The 22,063-nt window shown below is 42.7% G+C and overlaps 1 protein-coding gene across 1 annotated transcript in view; it reads right to left on the bottom strand.

Annotated features, from left to right (window-relative positions):
• Positions 1-19,913, bottom strand: part of STMN2 (stathmin 2) — a gene marked incomplete at its 3' end in the record, with an annotated part of 38,047 nt that extends 18,134 nt beyond the window's left edge. Inside the window, exon 1 of the mRNA XM_082296003.1 lies at positions 19,830-19,913. Coding sequence (XP_082152129.1) covers positions 19,830-19,848 — 19 coding nt within the window. The 5' untranslated portion in view covers positions 19,849-19,913. The remainder of the gene's footprint in view (positions 1-19,829) is intronic.
• Positions 19,914-22,063: the final 2,150 nt, after the last annotated feature.

The following is a 22,063-nucleotide window of genomic DNA, read 5'->3' as shown; positions in this document are numbered from 1 at the left end:
TGCTACATCCTTTTCTGCCAGACAAGATGACATAATATAATCCCAACTGTGTTGTTTCCCCATAGGTGGTGAGGTATTTGAAGAAAGTTACATGATGAGTACTGCTAAAGTGGTGGGCTAGTACTGGGACAAGCACATGGGACTGGGAGAATTAAAACTCAAGATGGGGCAAGAGTAATACGGAGTCTAGGTATCAATTAGTTTTTGGCATGTCTGAGCTCTATCAGCCTGGGATTCACTTTAATTAATGCTGGCCATTATTTAAAACAGCTACTTTGCAGAAATAATGAAAGCTTACTTTTTAGTCAAGGGAGAGCTCTACCAGAGAATGATGGTTCCATTCAGATGTCTTAAGTTAAATGAATTAGGTTGTCTTAGGACCAGCAAATCTATCTTCACTGTCAGGAAGCATAAGGATGTTTATAGACTTATGGAGTCACCAGTGATGGAGGGAATGAAAGCAAAAGCCCCTGCAGTAAATATATCTTATCCATCCTTTATGCTCCGCCACGACTGACATCTCATTTTGGTGGTTCACATCGGTGGGACTTACTTTGTTACTCTCTGAATGCAAAACACTGCTCACCAGAGCATGAGACTGAGCCCATCTCACAACCCAATGTATATGTGCGTTCTTCCAGTTTCCCCAACAAAAATGAAGTTGCTTTACAGCTTAGAGACTCTTCAATGCCCTACAGTGCTCACCTGCTTCACTGTAGGGAAAGGTGGCACAGGGCTCCCACTCACCTGGGGCCATTCTTTGGTGGCCAAATCTTTAAAATTGCACTCTTAATATACTGCAATGCAGTTTAAGATAGAGATGAGAACAGAGTTTTGGGCATGTCCCCTGTCCCTGAATTTTTTGGTATTTTTATATCTAGGCAATAGAGTAAGCAGGTACTATGAAAAAGTAACAAGAAACAGAAAACACAGAAAAAAAGGAGCGATCGGTGAGTTTCCTCTGTCAACCGTGACTCTAGAATTTCCTACAATATGCCCAGAAAACAAGAAAGGAAGAACTTGGGACAGCTCTAATCTGCTTTTGTGGGAACTGGGAGTTTGAAAAAATAGCGTTAGGCATTAATTTCTGCAACCCTCATGAATGTTCCAGGAAGAAGTATCATCAATTTTATTCTCTCCAACATGAGACCCTTTTAACAAAAGTCTTAAAATGGTTTGGGATGGAATCAAGCATTAGTGTCACCCATAAAAGCACAGAGTGGCCGTGAAATCAGGGATCACTGTAGCATCAGTTCTTCAAAATACACCAAAAAACCAATACAAACAACAGATCTGACCTTCAGCTTCTTATTAAGACTGTGTCAGATTGTCCCAATGAACCCTCTCCTCGAGTGCAAGGCCTTGCATACCAATTCCACAGCATAATTCAGGTGACAGCACAGGATCTGGCTGGAAAGCCAAACCCATGGAACACACAAGAACCTGTATGCTTATGGAAAGACTGTCCTGTAATGGTGTCCTGGGTTGCAGTGTATTCTATTACCATCCTCATGAGCTGTTGAAATCAGGTGGGGCAGTGTTTCCTTGCCTCCTCCCCCCAGACTATCTTGCTGTTAATGGCCCATCATTGTCCTGCTGCATGACTCAGAGATAACTCCCTCTGGACTATCTTCTGTTAATGAGCCCAATCAACACCTGGCCTCATGACTCATTACCCCATTGTGAGATGCTCCACCCAGAGGGAGGAACCAAGCATCCCAGCGTGGATATAAGCTGGGACTCTGAACACCAGAGACAACCCTTCCCACTGGATTTCCAGAGGACAGGAGCTACACAGCCACCACTGGACTTTCTGAGGAAGAGCAGACCTTTTTACTACAGGATCACTGCTTCAGAGGACTGCAGCCACCATTCTAGCAGACTGCTACCACCACCCTGCCTAACAGGGACTCGGGTTGTATCTTGACTCTGTCAGTTTGAACCAGTGTTTTCTTTTACTTTTTTCCCCCTTTTCTTTAATTTCTATTAAATTGTTATTCTGACTTGGTGCCTCCCACTGGTTTGTTTTCAAACTAGTTCAAATGGCTTTCTTGAACCTATAGTGTAGAGATACAAATGCATGCAGATTGGAGAGTGGCACAAGTCTCACTAAAAATTGCCCCTAATTTTGCAACCTAATCTATCACTGATCATGACTATGGCTTTTTGGACTAATTCAGGTACCATGTCTGTGGTTTTTACTTACTTTGTGTGGTTAGAGTCAAATGTCTTTGTTCACTTTATGGTGCCAGAATGTTCAGATGTAAAGTTACTATTTTGTATTATTTTGATGTATGTAATTTTCACCACTGAAACAATGAGAAGACCCATTTACTGAACCCTGAATATTACAGTCATCTGTGACATGAGTTAATGGGACTTCTTTGTTGAGCTGCTGCAAGCCCATTTCCAAAATGAGATTTTGATGTGAGGGGTCTTTTGAATTTGAGAAAACAACAACTTTGTCATGGTTACTCAAAACAAACACTGATGCAGATGCTTTGTCATATTGTGCTTTCTATTCACTGAAATGAAAACACATACATTTCCTTCTAGTGTGGAAGGAATACAGCAGACATGTGCCTGTTCAGAGCCTGTTGGTACACTCAGAGCCCCACAGACTCACCACACTGCTTGCTGATGGAAACAAAGGAAGACAAGACAAGAAAGCCATGGGCTAGCTCCTCCTTCTTCAGCTCTGCAGAAATTGGTCTGCAGCAGTGGCAGAGCCAGATGCTGCACTCTCTTCTGAGCCACCCCTTTGCAGAGCCCATGCATTATGCTGGCATGAAGCCCTTGGCTGTTAAGCTCCAAAAGCCCTCTGGGACTGAGGGGAAGGCAAAGGAGCCAGTACTAATACAGAGGACTGTGGCCCTCCTGAAATTCATTTGTACTTAAGAGAACTTCAACCCAGGTGAAAACAAAAATTCCAGAGAATTTTTTCCACAATGGGGAAAAGAGAATCTTCTTTACAGTCTGCTTTGCCTTTACCAGGCATCCCTTCCCCATATCTCCCTCTGTACCTCCGCATCCCATCTGCCTTCCCCCAGTTTTCTTCCTACAGAGCTTACTGTGTAGGAAAGGATGTAAGTTACTAAAACAGACTTTGAAAACAGTGGGGAGGATGAAGAGTGAAGAATAAACTTAGAAGCTACAGTAGTCCTAAGCTTTACTTCTGGCTGGTTAACTGAACATAACTGTCTAATTTTTGTGCAGGCAGAAGTTCAAACCCTGTTATTCAGATGATTTGGCAGGATACTGATGTTTAAGATGCTGATCTTACACCTACCTTCATGAGAGGCCACTGGAGACACAGATAATCAGAAACTATCACCTAAGTGTGGAGTCATGCAAACATCAAAAGTTCTAAAATTTTTAAGGCAGCCCCACGCCAGGAACCATTCTGCTATCTGCTCTCTCCTGTACTCACTGGAAGCAAAAAAGACTGGAAACGCATCTATGGGATGATTTGAACCAAAGTAATTTTCCTGAATGTGGACTGGATGGAAAATGCAAATAGGCTTTCAGCAAACACCAGGAGGAAAGCAGCAAGACCTGGAAGAAATAACCTTCCTTATTTGGCTCACCTTACCTGCTTGAGAACTTTTGTTGGTTTTGTTACATACCTGCACCTGGGGCAAACAGTTTCTTGTGATTGGCATTGCAGCAAGCTTAGCTCTGTCATCTCTTACAGAAAAATCTGTTTTAGCTTAGGACTCCTGTTAGAGTAGTAGTAAGGATTCTTCATGTATCATTCTGGGTCTGATTCTATCACTTATTTTCCTGTTCTCAAGAAAAACCCCTATCCCCTGATCTATCAACTTAGAGTCTTATATGAATGATTTAAGAAACAAAACCTTGAGCTCTGGAGTTTCTGAATGGGTGGATTTGCCTCCCATGACTTTGTGCTCACAGTGTGTAATATATTTCCTTCGCCCTCCATGCCTGAAGGGTTGTGATACACCCTTTCACCAGGACACAAAACCATTAAACTCTTTTACACTTCTGAGACAGGTTACATATAAAATGGGTTAAAAAGACAGATATTTCACTCCAAAGCTTCCATTAACATGGCTTTGAAGATCCCTCCTGGAAAGCACCACTGAACCAGGATCTCAATCTCCATGCAGGCTACAAAAGCAGTGTTTTCAGGAATCTGGATGCACATATCTGAAGGCCAGGGAAACAGAAGGCTTTTGAGAGACTCTCTTCAACACAAACACCCCAGCCTTGCTATATGTAGGTTATCTTGTCTCAGCATTCGTGGGACTGGGGCTACCAACTCTATGAGCCTTCCATAACATCAGCCTAGTGGAATTTGCTTCAGGACTTCCCTGCAATAGGACAAGCCCAGATTGCTGATCCTTCTCTCAGAAGTGGACATGTAGTGCTCAGGAGCTCCCTGAGCCCAGCTGTTTCCTGGGTACAAAGCTGTGGTGCTTGCCTTGGTTCTGGAGTCACTCTGGTGACTGAAGCACCAGGGAAGGACTTGTAAAGGAGCTGGAACTTCTTCAGTATCTTTCTAAGTGTGGGGTGGGGAGAACTGAACTACAGATTGGAAGCTGCCAAGCCTGCAAGCAGCCCACTTTTTCTCAGCAGCATGCAGGCTTCAGCCACCACAGCAGCAGCATGTCTGCAGCCTGGTGCTGAACTGAGCACTGGGGGGAAGTGAAATTTCAAGTCCTTGTGTTGAGCACTCCAACCTTCTCCGGTGCCTCAAGCAGAGAACCCAGCAGAACACCTAGGACTAGGCTATCAGGGATGGCTGCTGCCTCCCAGGGGTGGCTGCTGCCTCCCAGTATGCTCTCAAGGTCATCCCATCCTCACATTGTGGGAGTTTGCAGGGGCCCAGCTGAGATCTGTGCTACTTTCTGTAAAAATGTGTCAAATGCAAACAACCTACGCCACAGAGCTTATGGTGTGAGAAAGAGAGGCAAGGGATGCTGCGGAAAAAATGACCCAGAGGTAAAGAAAAAAGCCTCAGGTCACAGACCTGTTCTGTAGGAAAGCTTCCTGGGGAATAGAGCTCTCTGAATTCTGTATAAGTGACACCTCTGTCGGCACAGGCTGTTTCTTTTTGAGTGCTGCAGGGAATAGAGGTGCTGGCTGGTGAAACAGCCCCTTGAGGGAGGATGCAAATCAAATGTGATGAAATAGAACGGCAACGGTTTAGTCATGCAGCCTACTATGATCAAACAGCATCTTTCCAAGGTATGAATCATGCTACGGGTTCTGTTCCAGCACAGCAAGACTGGGTTACTAGAGCAGCGTCTGAAAGAGCGGGCTGCCAGTACCACTTTTATTTATCTGAATCTCACCGTCAGCCATGTGTGTTTGGAACAGTGGCATTTGTTCAGTTTTTCCTGGTGACGTCTTCAGTGGCTTCCACTGACTTAAATTCGCATCACCCTTATACCTTTATGTAGGCTTGACAAACTCTTCCTGGTTGTACATCACCTGGCCATGCATTACCCACTGACACTTGACACTGAGTGTCATTTTATTCCAAGCCCTCCATTTTTTATCCTGCTTGGAGACTAATGACACAACCTCGCATATTGCCAGTCTTCAGGGCTGAAATAGGAGTTCTGCTAGTGGTTTTTTGCATCTGGACACAGCAGATCCTTTCTGGACTTGTAGCTGATCTTACATTATGAAATCCATCCCCTCATCTCTGTGCTGAGATTACAGTCAAATCGTTCATACTGAGCTTCTCCAGAAAGCAAATTTTAGCAGAACTACCCACATGTTTTGAAAGCAAGTCATTGATACAGCATCAAGGAAAGGAATGGCCCAAAATTCTTTAGGAAAAGCAAGCAGTTAAGAAAGAATGGGTAAGGAATCCAACTTTTTCTGTTTCCATCATTCAGCTGTTGTGGAGTACCTTGATCAAAGGAACAGAGATAGATTGCTACAGTGAGAGCTTCCATTAACAGAGAGGCTGGTCCTTGCCATTTTTCTGGCTCAGAAATGCAGATATGTGGTTTTAGCAGGACTGTAAGTCTGATATAAAAGATGACATTTTTATAACTCATATAAGGGTTGTAAACACAACCTTCATCAACCTATGCCATTCCAAAGTACAGATACCTTTCACATCTTACAGTATTTTCAAAATTGTGCTTTGACCTGATGAAGGCCAAAATATTATTTAGTTGTAACTAGAGGCTCAGAACAGTAAGCAAAATAAATTGCAAGGTGCCTTTTCTTTTCTTTCTCTAGACAAAAAGAAAAAAAAAGAAGCAGGGCAATCAGCTAAGTAGAAATTTGTGTTTGTATGATATGATATAAATGCAATTATGATTTCTTGCAGGGTTGGACTCTCAGTCTTTGCATTACAATAATTAAATGCATTCCTTGCTTGTTGAGCCATCGCACTGAGTGCAAAACCTACTGCAATTGTTTTCACACCATAAATATCAGGAGAATCCATTTAAGAGAAAATATGCTGCTGTGAAGGCTGTAGATAGTATCTTTCAAAACTAATCATTTCATATAGACTAGAAACCCCATTTTATAGGGTCTGAAAAATCAAATACATAGAAGCATTCATTACTCAGTTTATATATTTTTCTATACATAAAAAAGTATATGTGTGTGTATGTGTATATACATATGTATGTATATACTTTATTTTTTAAAGTTTAATGGCTGATTCTGAGCAATTCCCATGTATTTAATGTACTGAACCCAAAGCCAAATATGTGTAACTGCATCTTTTTGCTACACAATCATTCTTACTGGCTGCCATGACTACCAACTAAATGTCAAAATGCAAAAGACAATGAAAGGAGACAGTCTGGAAAATCCAATTTACTTCTGGGTTCTGAATGGAATTTAAATTTTGTGGGACATGCTAAAATAAGAATGTCTCATCAGTCTGAATAAAGGCATTTTCTTTATAAAGTTTGCTTTCTGTACACAATTGCAAATGACACATGTAAGTAGATTACTTACAAAGGAAGAATTCCAATCCTTGCAATAATACAATGGGACACACATTATAATGGTGTTAATTAACAATAGTATCTTAAATTTGAATGCCTGAAAAAAACAAGCTCCTAGTAAATAACTTCTGAGTTTTCATATAAAACTGTTTGATATTGGAGTTTGCCTGCCGACATAACTCATAATTGTGGAAGATTTTGCTTTAAACCCAAGGAAGTGTGATAATGGAAACTCTGTTATTCTGATGCTTTATGTTGTAAGGCTTAATTCCCCTTTTTTATAACAAAGACTATAGAGATGAAAATGTTTTTATGCAATTTTAAGTCTACTCAGTGGGGTATATGTGGGAGCAAGGGGCTGTATTTAATTATGAGATATTACAAAGGACTATATTTCTGGGTTTAGAGAAATGTAATCCCTAATTTAAGATAGTCTCCCTATTTAGGAAGCCTATCAACGGCATGTTTATCTTTGGAGAAATCCTTTGATTCAAAAATAATGTCTTCAGGTTTTGAAGGACTTTGAAAGCACTGCACAGAGTAAGAAAAAATGACAGCAACTCCCTCATCAGCCATGTCGATACAAAGCAGATTCTGTAAAACTCATCTTTTCACTTGGTGGTATTCTGCTAGCAAGTGGGCAGCAGGATGACTACAAGAAGTATCTTTTGGCAGGTCACCAAATCTAGAAACTGGGGCTAGTGTGAAAATCTATTTTTACAGCATTGAAAGACATAGGATAATTTTCTGTTAGTCTTCTCCACAGTCCAAAAATAGTACAAATGCCCAAGTGAGGTTTCGGATGATGGGTTCCCAAACCCATTACTGTCAGTGCTCAAGGATGAGTAAGAACCAAAATAGGAATGGATACTGGAGAAGTGACTTTTTTAAAAAAATAAATAAATTTGCAGAAATAAGTTCAGCATGTGTAGGTTGGCTCCAAAAGTCTCACAAGAAAGAGTTTGGGTTTGGGGTGTTTTTTTTTTTTTTGGTTTTTTTTTGCTATTTCTTCAATGTTTCTTTTAAATGGTCCAGGTTTGGAAGACAGAGAAAGGAAGCAGAGGTGTGCAGGAATCAGCAGGAGGGGTTGGGTTCACAATCGATGGAAGGTGTTTGGTGCTGTGGAGCTGCACCTGAGGTACTGCATTCAGTCTTGGGTCCCCCAATTTAAGAGGGACGTGGAGAAGCAGGTGAAGGTCCAGTGGAGGGCTATCAGGAAGGTGAGGGATTATTGCGCAAAGAGGTGGCTTAAGGGACAACATATCAGGTACTCAAGATTAATGAAATGACAGAATCAAACCCTTCTGGATGACATACATCTGACACTCTGTGGCTTTCAGATCTTTCTATGTGATCTTTACCTAAACAATCTATGCAGTTCTTACTACTAATTACCAGATTTATACGTCTACTATCATATCCTGCCATGACTTTATGCATATATGCAAACATTTGATTGCCTCCATAACAAAAATAATGACACCTCTCAATAGCATATTGCTAAAATCTATCATGGTTGGGCACAGATTATAAATATTATTGAGTATGCTAACCAGAAGATGTATAAAATTAGCAAGAAAAAGAAAGGAAGATAAAGAATGACAGCCTCTTCTTGGAAACCATGCTGATGGCACCAAGAAATTAGTAAATTATTCAGAATTGATTAAATTGGCGGAGAGGGAACATTTGCTGGTGGGATACTTTTATTACAACTGATGCTACAATAAAACTAAAACAAGAACCACTGATCGCAGTGAAGTGACCTGTGTTTTAAGTAGCTTTGCTCAGATTTGCATAATAGAAGCACTTTGATTTTTGAAGATGTAAAATTAATGCATAAATGTCTACCCTATAACAATTTATATGGACTTTCAGGAATGCGACTGCTCCCAATTAAGTCTTTCATGACCCACCTCTCTTTTTCATCTTTCTCTTCTCCTTCCCTCTTTTTTACTGTTTTTCAATTTAGTGGTATTTTTTCTATCCCAAAATATTACTGAATATGTCTAGAGTACATTTGCCCTGGCAGTCTATCTCTCTCTTTGCAGCTGTCTCTGTGTCTATTTTTTTCTGCAATACTGGCCTCCACTTAGAAGAAAATCTTGATGAATTCAGAGATGCTGCTCTGCTACTAAATTAACCACATGAGGAGCTGATCCCTGCAGAGATGCTCCACTGATTGTTGGTGTAAGGGTGTTTGTCTCATTTAGAATTAAAAAAAATGATCTTGCAATAGTGAGATTTTCAGGGCACTGTGCACCAGCATCAAAAATCTGTCATGGCAATGGCAAATCAGAACTTCTTTGCTGTTCAGCCTGTCCTTTATAACAGACTTATCAAACTTCCAGAACTGGATTGTCCATTGGATTTTTAATATGTTCTAAAAGTAGCAGGAGTTAGATATACCCAAATATCATTTGTTACAGCCTATTCTGTCTCTTTCATTATATGATCAAGTTCTTTTTCCAGTATAAAAAAAAAGTTCATTTTTCTGCATAATTAAATTCTCCTTTTTTTTTTTTAGTGTAGCTGGCTCTCACATGATTTTTTAAAATAATAAAGAAGATATTTCCTTCTAAGTTGATGCTTTGGGAGATTTAAAGGGGGAAAACCAGGTTCATCAGATGTAAATCAGCATTAGTCTATCACACCCATAGTTCCACTGGTTTAGGATCTAATTCTAGCAAGATGAGTGTTCCTGGCCTTTGCACATCTTAGCCATTTACACGGGAAACCACAGCCAGCCATTGCTATTTCCCATCTTGTGCCACCTTGTTTCTTCTATTGCGTTAGAAAATACGTCCTTCCACTGAACACCACATTGTTACACTTCAGTTTGGTCTACAGTTTTCTTGGCTGCCTCTTGATGAATTTTGGAGAAGCTTTTAACTAAAAACATTTCACTATTTCTGTGAAGATGACTAGGGAAAAATACATGCATGTGGTAAACTAAACGAGTGGTTATTGCACTTCTTTGAAAGGTTCTAGTGCTTTGTGCTAGGGAATCATTCTTCATTTGAAAAATCTGTCCAGGCCTGGCCATGGAATAAGTCAGTGAAATACTGGATTTCAGCCTTCAGCTGTGTCTGAAATACACAAATCCAAGCTTTACAGCCAGTTTCTCTCAAGCCACTTTGTGCTGGATTCCAATTCCATGTGGGCTGAGAGTGATGCTGTGGACCAGAGGAGCACTGGAAACCAGAAAAAAACTATCCTGTGGTCTCAATTCCTCCCCTTCTGGCCTCAGAGAAGTGTGAAGGACTAAAAGAATGAAGCAGTTGTGTGAAGAGATGAGAGATGAATCTGCGTCGTGGAAGTAATTGCCAAGAGCAGACAAATTAAAAAAAAATAAATAAATAAAGAAAGCCAAGCAGGTAAAGTCAGTCAGGGAATAGATGATCCAAACTGGGGTCCATCTCATATAATACTCTGTTTCCACCATACTTTTTTTTAATTTTGTTTTAATCTTGGAAATTCTATTTGTATAACTACATAGAAATGTACTAAATATAATTTTGCAACCTTCATATTGTAGATTACCTGCTTGCTTATCTAAATGCCTTGATTTTGCTGCATGGGTTCAATGTTTGTTCCTATTGCAATTTTTTACTCTTGACAGACCCGTGCACATCTTTGTGCAGAAACCAGGATGCCAGCAGACATGAGACCTCTTGAACAGCACTGGCAAACTGTGCAAACTGGTAATTAGAATTTTGCAGAGGACTTGAAAATACCTCTATCATGTTTAATACCGTTTTTCAGGCCCCTCACAACAAGGGGATTTACACTGTTAATCAAATGCAGTATGATTCTCTAAGGTATTTCTCTTAATGTTTCACTGCGAAAAAAGTGAATGCACTTCAAAATGGAGTAACTTGAATCATCAATGCAATTTAAGATAAATATCTTCCTGTTACTTTTCTTAAGAAGTCATTATTGATATTTTACCTGGAAAATGATGATATTTAGACTTAGAACAACGTTTCCCAGCAAGAAAGTATTTGCCTTGAGAACATTATTGTTGACAAATATGAAACACTTAGGTTTTTAAATCAGGAATCAGGGCTTCATTCCTACCTACAGCATATAATATTGAAAGCTCTCTAACTTCAGTCTGGAGAGCATCAAAAAATATCTGAGCACATAGAAAAGATATTATCTTAGAAATAGCTTTTTGTGTTACATCTACATAATACATTTAATAAACACCAGTACCTGGAGACAAAGAAGGTATATTCAAGTGATATAAATATGACTTGAGTGACAAGTGAGTGAGCCCTTTCCTTTCACATGAATAAAGTAAGCAAAAAATATATTAAAGCAGTTAACAGACTAATAAAATGGCTTACAGAAGTGAATTTCACTTCCAAAAATGTCTTTGAAAAATTATGGAGATTGATTCATGCATTTGTTTTAAGATTTCCTAGGTACACACAACATTTCTTACAGCTCCATTCGGGTAACTGGATGATTTGCAGTGCAAAAATAGTAGTAAACCAAAAAATGTAGATTTTGCTACACTTCCATGTAGCAGTGTCGCTAAAAAAAAATTACTGCATATTTGACGTGTCTGTGGTCTCCACAGTCTTTTGAAAAAGAAAAAAGAATACCCGTGATAATATTAATCACTCCAGGGAGCTCTGCCAATGAAATGGCATCAAGAGTTATCCTAGTGGAAACCAGAGGAAGAAGTTGAACATGTATTTTATCAGAAATCTTAGTTCAAAAGGACAATTTGTGTTTTCAATAATTTTGAAAGCATCACAAATAGCATCAAGATGAAAAATTACAGCTACTTAGTGACTAGTGAATATATTTAAATGTAAAAGCCTTAAGCATTAAAAGGCACTTCATCTACCTTCAGGTAGAGTGTACCTTAGCTTAGGTAAATTCTCAGTTTGTAGAACCCTATGCCAGTCAGTAGTGTAAAATACACATATCGTTATTTTTTCTTTACCTGAGAAGCTCCCTAAGGATTATAAAAAAGTCCCTCAATAGCACAGAATGTTAATACAGCTTTAGTAGGTAAGTTGCTCTGTTTCCTAATCTGATCAGTATGGATTCTGGCAACTTCTGTAACATCAGAGCATGGTTACATATTTCCATGCAGTATGGAACATAACCTCACATCCCAGCTCTGAGGTAAGTACCCAAGATTATCCCTGTCTTAATGCAGAGAAAGTCAGGTCATAAAATGATTAACCTACAAATCCAATAAAGGAACTAGGAGCCTAAAATGATGCTTAAGAAAACTCAGGTTTCTAAATCGAAAATTTGGATCCTAGAAATTCCTGCACAGATGAGAAGAGGTCATGAGAATACAGAAAAACACAATTTGTGCTCTTCAAATTGGTGTGCACTGAAGGGTGCTAGACTTTGGACAAGCAAGGATCCTCAGACTGGAAATGTTTAATCCACTAACATTGGGAATTGTGTGTTCTTCCAGCTCACAGTCAGTCTTCTGAAGAAATCTGTGTAGCCTGTTTCCTGGAAGGATTCTTCATAAACAGAGGAGCAGCCACAGTTTTCTTTTAAAATGCAGCTGAGGAGAAACGCTGCTGGCTGTCTTACTCCTGCCCTTTGGAACAACTGCCTACAGTGACATCTTTCACTGGAAAATGCCAGAGCTGGGGTCAAACTCTCAGAATGAGGAGATTCAAGCCAAAGGGTCCTAACCACCACCCAAAGAAACTCACGTTGTGTTTTCTGCTCCCACAACTGTTTCTATTTTGCCATATCATGCAAAATCTAGCGATGCTCCTGGGGTCCCCAGTTCCTAGGGGTAGGTCATCCTCCCTTCTCTGTGCACTCTTTTCCTCTCTCTAGCATGATATTCTTCCCATGGGAGAGTGGAAAGAAGACACAGCTCGGTGGTCTGTGGGGAGGGAGGACACACAGGGACAAGGGCCACAACACTCCAGCACCACACCTGGAGACCACCAGCTGTTTGGGTCAGGGGCAGGAGTGCACACATTGCCACCTCTTCTTCTCCACCCACCACAATGGAAGGGACAAAACCAGGGCTTCTCTGTGGCTGTGGGTGAAGTGCCCAAGGGACAACTGAAGTCTCACCATTCCTCTCTGCATTTTCCTCTGGGTCACTGAATTAGGAGTACATTCACTCTGGGCAGACCTTGACCACAGGCAGAGGTGCTGACCTCTCCCTGCATGCTGTGGAGGTACAGTCATGCTTGTATCTCACCACAGGTGCTTTAGAGTTTACTAACCCTATCCTCAGCCACCTCTCTAAACTAAATTACCTGCTTGGGCAAAATTGGTGAAAAACTCCTAACGATCCTGTTTTGTGATTGTGTGTGTGAAGGATCACAACCTCTCCACACAATAACTGCTACAACAGTGACAGGTTTTGTGTATTGGAATGAATGGATAAATCGTAATTTATTTAGGAACTGCTTGGATTTGACACCTATACCTTAAAAAGATTAACATTTCTAAATATATTCTTCAAAGCCTAATGTTTTCTGCAGATGCTGCGCACCAGTTTAACCCCACATCCTGGAAAAAATAGCTTAAATTCACTTCATTGGTTAAATTATGTATTAGCAGACAGGAAAAAGAAAAATGTAAGTGGAAGAGAAAATGAAATAATTTCAGATCAGCTTTGTATGCTGGTATTTCTCAGACACATGATGTCGTAAGTATTCAGTTCCCAGGAGCCAGCATTTCTGCATCAGTCCATTTTTTCTTTGACTCAGGATGCAGGTCCATGTGGATTGAGGTCTCCAAAGGAATTTTTGTCTGTTTTTGAAAACGTTTGCTGAGCAACTAGAGGAATAGACACTTTCTGCACTGCTGTCATGGGTACACAGCACCTTGCAGGACTGAGATACCTGTCCCAGGTAGAATTGCTGGCTGACATTCACTGTGGGGACCCACGCTTCCAAGTGGGATCAACAGTACTTTTAAACCCAATGAAAATCAACAACACCTCAGACTGTATCCACAGAAAAGTGTGAGGGAAGAATTGTGAATAGCAGCCATTCCCCCGAATCAGCTGCCAGTTTCTGTGTCCCCATAGGCTAAAGACCAGCTGATTGTGCTGAGGCCAGTGGCTGTACTCCATTGGCTCCAGTGAGGCAAGACTCATTTGCAAAGTTGGCTTATCTGTCATCCATTTTATGGATAAATGCTGAAGAAGACATGTTCTCTACAAGGCACCCGAGGATGGCAACAGTTTTTGTTTATAAAGGTGACTTTATGGAGAACTGACAGCGGATTTTTTGAAGGTAGTTACTGCAGAGGTAAGCAAGCACTGCTGCTTCATGATACAACATTTGCTCCTCCTCTTGGGCAGAACTACTGAGAGTGCCAGGATAAAGGCTTTTGAAGACTGATAACCTAAGCTGAAAGGCAAATTTACACTCCCTCTCACCAGCCTGTGAGAAGGCTTGCTGGAGGACTTCACTTCCAGTGCTGGTGTTGCCCACTGGTCACAGGGCCAGATGCCACCCTCAGTCCCTTATGTTCAGCTTTTTTGCTGTACTACCTTTAGCAAAGCTTTTAGTGAGTTAATTTTCCAACTCTATCGATTATGTGGTGTGACACCATTTTTGGATGCCTGCTTTAGGACTCCTATGGCTTGTTATTTTTCAGGAGTGCTGAGCATCTCTTTGTTTCTTTTGTTTGTGAACTAATAAGGTAGTTAAATTAGACCTACATGAGAATGCTGCACAGGTCAAGTATTGCCCAGACCAATCTGTCATGGGAACCTTCTGCTCTCTGTGTTTTACATTACAAAGTAATGCTGACTTCTCACTGCCAGCAATAGGGAGAATTAGTTAATATTGTATAGTCTTTGAAGGCTAAAACACTATCTAAATATATTGCTGGATGTGAGTGCCCCATCTCTCCTTTGTCATGTTGTTTTGGTTTTTTTCAGATTAATGCTATTAATCTGAAAACGGAGAATTATTTTCTAATGAAATTAATACAAATGTCACCTGATATAAATCTAACCATAGGGGTAGATTACACAGCATATATAATAAAAAAAATAGGTGTGCAAAAGCTGATCTAGAGAAATGTACTATTGTAGTACAAATACCAATTCAAAAAAAGAAAAAAATTCCAGGCTTAAATAATCAATTAAAGAAAATTCAAATTCTCAAAATCAGTGTGAATTAATTACAGGAATACATTATTAAACAGGGAAGTTTTTAGTCTAACTAGAACTTATATTGGGACAAAGAGGTGATGGTAATGGAGGTGGAGGTGAGAGAACATTTTGGAAGTGTTCAAGATGCTGAATTTTATTTTTATTTCCTCAGTATGTTATGGGATATCTTCCATAAGAAAATGGAACAGATGACATTCCATCCTCCTGCCTGTACACCTCACAGGGTAAGTAAGAACTGCTATGAGGCAATATAATTCCTTAGCCATATGGACTGTTTTTAAAATTATTCCTGCCTTAATAGCAGGAAGAGTAATCTAGTCTTTCAAAATCAGGAAAAGAATGTGAATAGGTGTTAACCTCGGTTCTTTAGTGAATTTTACTTACCAACATTTTTATATTAGCTCAGTAATAAAAGTTCTCAGAAAAAAAATAAACTAACTGAAATGTTATCACTTCACTTTCCTTATCATATCAAAATGATATCAGGAAAAGGTTTTTTCACCCATTGGGTGTTTGGGCACTGGAAGAGGTGCTCCAGGGCAGTGGTCACAGCACCAAGCCTGACAGAGTTCAATAAGTGTTTGGACAATACTCTCAGGCACATGGTGTGACTCCTGGGATGTTCTGTGCAGGGCCAGGAGTTGGACTCAATGATCCTTGTGGGTCCCTTCCAACTCAGCACAGTCTGTGATTTCTTCTCCTAGTGAAAGAATTTGGAATAGTCGTACCTCAGTCAAATCACATTTCTGCTAACATTATGATACAATAAATTTGTTTCGGATTCTTGCCTATGTCCATTCTTCTCTTAAAGTAATTTCCTATTTACAGATATGTAATTTTCTGACAGTTGGAAATAATTCAGAGCTGATGTGTGTTCATTTATTTATAAAAGGGGAAGGTTAAAACCTTCAGCTAAAAACTGAAGACCGTGGAAAGAAGTATGCTCAGTCCAAATTCAGCCTGGCATTTAGCCGTATGTTCTTTAACTTGATGCTTGTCATTGCCATTAATATTCAGATAGCCACTCATGAGCAATTGTTGATGATCAAACAATTGTTTAAGTGTAGTGGCAGATCAGGAGAATTCTTACCCCTTTGCAGTAAAAAAAGCCTACTTATTAAAATAATTGAACCAGTTAACAACCATACACTTATTTATGACTTCATATGAATGTTACACACCAGACAAAACAATAATGTAGTACTCAGTTAACAGAAAAACTTAGCAGTGGCCTTGTATCCATCAAGCTAAGTATGGAGGTCTGAGCTTGTAACTGAAATGCAAATGACAAAGTAGAAGAGCAACTCTGAAGCACTTATACAATGGTTTAATCCATCTTACTGAGATATGTGAAAGAGGGAGCATGGGCCTGCCTGAATTCCTGTATCCTCATAATCCTTACAGTGTTCCTGACTATCTCAAAAGGAGTTGACATTAAAATACTTCCTTAATACACTATTAACACATACCCCATGTATTTCTGTTAAACAACTTCCTATAAAATAAATTGGAACCATAATTGGGACTGAGATCTTCTGTATGATAGTTGTCTGAAGATGTTCAAATAATAAATATTCTTTAAATAAAACACCACAATGAAACAATGACATAATGGTTTCAAACACTTTTTTAGTTCCAGTGGCATCACAGACTGCTTCACCCTCACATTGCCATCCATGTACCTTACACTAAGTAAGTTTATCAAACCAGGTATGTGGCCTGATTGGTCTGTAGTGACCCTACCTGCAAAGGCACTGACTTATGTAACACACATCCAATTTGCTTGGGAGCTTAAGGTATGAAGGAGTCCCTGTATCCAATACAAAATTCATGTGGAAGATGGTGTCAGGGGAAGGATGAAGTTTAAAAGCCCCCATAATTTCTGTACAGTCGTGTTACATGGAATTTCAAAAAAGACACACTCAAAAAAAAACCCCAAAAACCAACTAAACAAAGATGCTTGTGTGACATGCATCATTCATATACTATGTAAACTAAACAGAAAGGAAAATCTCAGGGGCATTCAGAGCATAATGATCTCCAGAACTTCTTGCAGCTGTTGAAATTCCTATGTAAGTAAAAGAAGCTTTCCTTGAAAACCTTTTATTTTACACAGTCTCACAGAAAATGAGGCTTAATTTTGCTTTCTATGGCAGAATACAAACACAGGCTTGTTCAAGATATTTAGCATCTGCCTACCCTGAGTTATGTGAACAGTTCTGTCCAAAGCCAGTAGGACTATGCTCATGCTCAGACACCTGATTAAGTGCCTTGCTGGACCAGGGCCAGAAAGATAATAGTGGGCTGGGTTAAGCTGATTAGAAATGTTTTGCTGGCTCCAGTGGTAGCAGGACCTAGCCTTTATTGCTACTTTGCAAAATATGGTGCTCAACAGGGGAAAAAATCAGGCACTCTGTAGTTCTTTCAGTGTTCTACTGGGTAAAGTTTGAGCATAGAACAAATGTAGCTCATTTAGCCCTAACTGGAAATTACAGAGAATGCATCTAGTTTTCCACATGAAAATAAAATTTGTTGCCTTGTAGTAACTCTTGAAATAAGGTGGTTTATTCTAATAGCTGCTTAGATCCAAATTTTGTCTATTAATAACTATAACAAGGAACATACACTCTAAAGAAATTATGAGAATACTTTAAGCTTTGTCAGTTTAAAGATGGAAGATGCTTTTAATAAAGTAACTTTAATTTTTTAATTGAATGTTGTTGTAATTAGTATTTTTTGAAACTTGATCTAGGTAGCTGCACAGCCTTTTACTGCTGGTATAGGTGGCTCATTAACCAGGGATTAACAGACAAACCGGCGTCACACAGACCCTCCGTCTCTGGGTACATCTAATGATTCCTGGCATCACTCCTGCTGCAGAAATCTTTATACTTGTGTGCTGTGAGATCATTAACACCAGGCTGAAGAGCCCTTCCTTCCCTTGTGACAGAATTCCTAACAGGCCTTCTGCACGGATAAGTCCCCGACCGACTACAAATTACCAATACTGATTACAGGATTGCTGCAGTGGGGAGGGGACGGCGTGCTCGGCACTGCAGGGCTGGCCAGGCTCCCACAGCCCTCACTTCCCTCCTCTATTTGCATCTACAGCTGTCTCATTCCTTGTTCCCAAGGGTGCCACAGCCAGGCTAGAATGCTTTCAATCCACACAATTGTTCCTTGGGAGCGGAACATCAGCAGTCAGATAAATGCATTGGTGTAATGCATCGGTTTCAGCCGGTGCCAGGAGGGTTTGGTGTAACTTCGTGCAATGTGATCAAGAGTGGTAACAAGAACCTGCACAAATGGAAATTTGAACGGGATTTGCTTCTTGGGGAGGACAGTTAATTGTGTTGGGAGCGCTTCATCCTTATTTGTGGGATCTGCGTGTGCACGACAGTAATGGTGAATGATTGTGAAAACTTGAATTTGAATGCGTCAAACGCAGGTCCAGCCTCATTCCTCTTCAAAAAACCAAAAAACCAGCAAAAACCAACCCCAAGGAGCGTTAGGGTCTGCACGCTTTCAGCAGCCCGACCCCACGACTGTTCTCCTTCTCCTTCTTCCACACCCTCACTGGGATTTTTTCACCCACCCTCCCCAGCAGTCTCCCTCGAACAAAGGGGGCCAGTGCCGGGCTACCGCCCTCCGCTCCTGCCAGGACCAGCAGGACCAACAGGGACGCGACGGGACGGGCTCCCCAAGAGCCGGGAGTCCCCCGGGGCCGGGCTGGCGAGGAGGGCGGAGGAGCCGCGCCCCGCCCGGCCGCTCCCGGGCCCGGCGGGGTGGGCTGGGGGCGGCGCGCCGCGGCGGCAGGGCGCGGCTCCTGCGGGGGAGGGGGAGATGCTCTCCCTGCCGCTGGAAAACGCAAGGTAACAACAGCCCCGGCAGCTGCCCCCCGGGAGAGAGAGCGGGGCGGGCACTGCTAGCGCACACCAGCTCTCCGTGATGCAGTGACCTACTTCAGCCGGCCCCCCGGCCCCCCCGGCAGACTGCAGGTGCGGGCAGCGCCGGGGCAACGCCGAGCGCAGGCTCCTTCTCGCCCCCTCCCGCAGCCCCGTGCCGGGCTGGGCTGGGCTGGGCGCGGCCGGCCGCAGTGCGCGCCTGGCAGGGTCCGCCCCGCCGCAGCCCCCCCCGCCCGGCACCGCGGAGCCCCCGCCGGCCCGGCCGGCCCCGCCCGCAGCCCCCCGAGCCGCGCCGTGCCCCTTTCGGGCGGCGGTGCCTCTCCCCGGTGCCTCTTTTCTTCTCCCCACGCGGTTTCAGAGGCAGAGGGGAGCGCTGACTCCGGCCGGCGGGGACGGGTGGAGGCACACTGACAACAGGGATAACTTTACCGTTCGTTTTTGTTTTAATTTTCTTTCTTTCTTTTATATGTATATATCTATACACACATACACATCTATATATAAAAATATATCTATATAATATATATCTATATATAAAAATATCTATTAATCTTTAAAATAATGAAAGCCGTTTCAAAATTATGCCGTGCTCATGTGCCGACCTCACCCACCGGTATATAATTAATCCGATCTCTGGTTACGATGCTAAAACAGCCCCGGGTCCCACCCACCCTGCTTTTTTTCCTCTGATCAATTAAATTAAAAATATGTTCAGTGTTCTCAATTTTTTTTTTTTTCCCTAAACTTTTGGGATAGCGAGAAGAACGCACAGTGTAGGTAGCAGACCTAGGAGAGAGCGGTCGTAGTACTGGCTGAAGGAAAAGAGAGGTGTTTTCTTACCCATTGCTGTTTTAGCCATGCTGGGATCTGCAGCTCTCAGAGGCGGTGAAGGCAAAGGGGTCCAGCTACAGCAGTGGAGAGAGAGAGAGAGAAGACTGAATAAGGCACTGAGTCAGCAGAGTGGGGCTGTGCAAGAGAAGGAGCAAGAGGCAGGAGCCCATGAATAATTATCACTCCTCTACCCAAGCAGATTGGCTCGAGAGGTCCCCTGACATGACTCCTGCAGAGCCAGAATCTCCGGGCATTAAATATTGATCCACCAATGGTGCTGGAGTACAAAGTGCCAGAATGCAGTTTGAAATGGAAATCAGTCCTTGGATGCTTCTCCCCCCTCGGTCTGGCGTTAATAGTACATTCCATGTCAAATGTTTTATGTCTTACATGAAAAAAGCCTATTGGTGTTGAAGGCTCTGCTGTTGCTACCTGTAAAACATGCACAAACTCATTTTAATGTATTTCATTCCAAAGATACAACAAGAAGAGGGACCATTGCAAGGGATTTCCTAGACCATTTCAGTAAAACAGCTGTTCAGATTATTTTTGCCTCCTGCAAGGGTACACAGATATCCTATACAATTGTTTTATACTGAATATTTCTGTATTTTAATACCTGTTTTAGTGTCCCCAGACCTAACCTTGGTCATGCAGAACTTTTCTTAACCTTGGGAAACAGCACCTGGACCTGCTTACGCTCTCAAAGGGCTCTGGAAATCTCAGACCAGGATAAATGTGGACAGAAGTCAGTAAATACTTCCCTGATGCACTATGGTAAGAGCCACTGGGAAGATGAGAGCTTGATTTCCTTGATAAAGTGTGAAGAATGAGATCTGATGTGGGCATTACATGAAAAGGGATGGACACGTCCTAAAGATTCCCTACACTAATTTCAAGGATTCTCTATGCCTGGTGAGAGGAAAGCCAGTGACATAAGTGGCAGCCACTAAACAAATGTGGTGGAGGTTAATTGAACTCCTTGCTAGGAACATGGCAGTGATGGGACCTGTTTGTACACCTCCTAGGCTTGGAAGCAGTTGCTGGCCTAGAGGAGCCAAGACCTTGGCACAAAGAGAAGGATGCTCCACCTTTACCTTCTCATCTTTACACTGTCCAGCTGGAGCTCATTTTCCTCTCCCAGGGGATAACCAGCCTTATTGTTAAGAGCTTTCAGGGATAACAGACTCCCACACTGCTTGCAGACAGACAGGGCACAGGGCTTGCAATTTGGAGGACACTACTTACAGATCTGTTTCATGGTGTGTGTATGGGTGGGTGGGAAAAGCAGGGTATGGGCACCATTGTTCTTCCTTGTGTGGGGCTGTTTGCAGCTGCACAGGCCACGCTGTGTGCCATCACTAACTGCGATGGTCTCACTCTGTGTGTGCTTCCCTAGAACAGGTGACCCACGATTATGCTTCTCAAGCTTCCTTGAAGTCAGTGAAGAGCATCTTTGAGTGAAGCATCACCATGAGCATGAGGCTAGCTTTCTCTTTTGAGACACTAATGACGATTTCTGACTTGCAGAAACTAGGTTTTTTTTCTTTAAATGAGAATAGTAAAGTCTAGAAGTGCGTCTGGGGAGAGAAACATCCCCGTGCACAGCCACCAGCATGTGAGCTGAGGCGGGGCAGACGCCGTGATGGCTCCCTGCCGAGGCACAGGCAGAGGGGATGAGACCAGGTATCGGGATGCAGGGCCGGTCCACCTTCCTGAGAGGCTCTGCCCGCGCGGAAAGCGGGACGGCCCCGGGACCCGGCGGCGTTCTAGGGTGTTTCACTTCTGGGCACTTGGTTCTGTGGGGCGTTGGGTGAGCAGGGGACAGGATTGTGCCTGGATGTCCGTCAGAGGAGCTTATTCCCGAGAGGAAATGGTGAGCAACGACGCAGTGCTGCGCATACAAGGGCGGCGTCGCCCCAGCCGCGGGCGCCCGCAGGCCGCACTCCCGGGCAGGGTGGTCCGTCCCCGGGCGGGGCGGGCCCAGGGTGCCCGGGCGCTCTCCGTGGTGCTGGAGGCGGCGGCGCTCCCGGGGCAGCTGCGGCCCGACCGGGCGGGTGGGCGGGATGGGGGACGGGCAGGCAAGGAGGGGCCGGAAGGGAGTCGGACGCGGGGCGGGAGACAAGCAGGGCGGCAGGGAGGGACGAGGAGGGGGCCGGCAGGGATAGGTGCGGCTGACCCCGGCACCGGCGGAGCGGGTGAGGGTCTCGGTGCCGGCCCCGCCCGGTTCCGCCGCTCCCCGT

This window comes from Coloeus monedula (genome assembly GCF_965178545.1).
Source record: "Coloeus monedula genome assembly, chromosome: 1".
Lineage (NCBI taxonomy): Eukaryota > Metazoa > Chordata > Aves > Passeriformes > Corvidae > Coloeus > Coloeus monedula.
The sequence above is the reverse complement of the archived record's forward strand: the minus strand, read 5'-3'. Positions and strand labels throughout refer to the sequence as shown.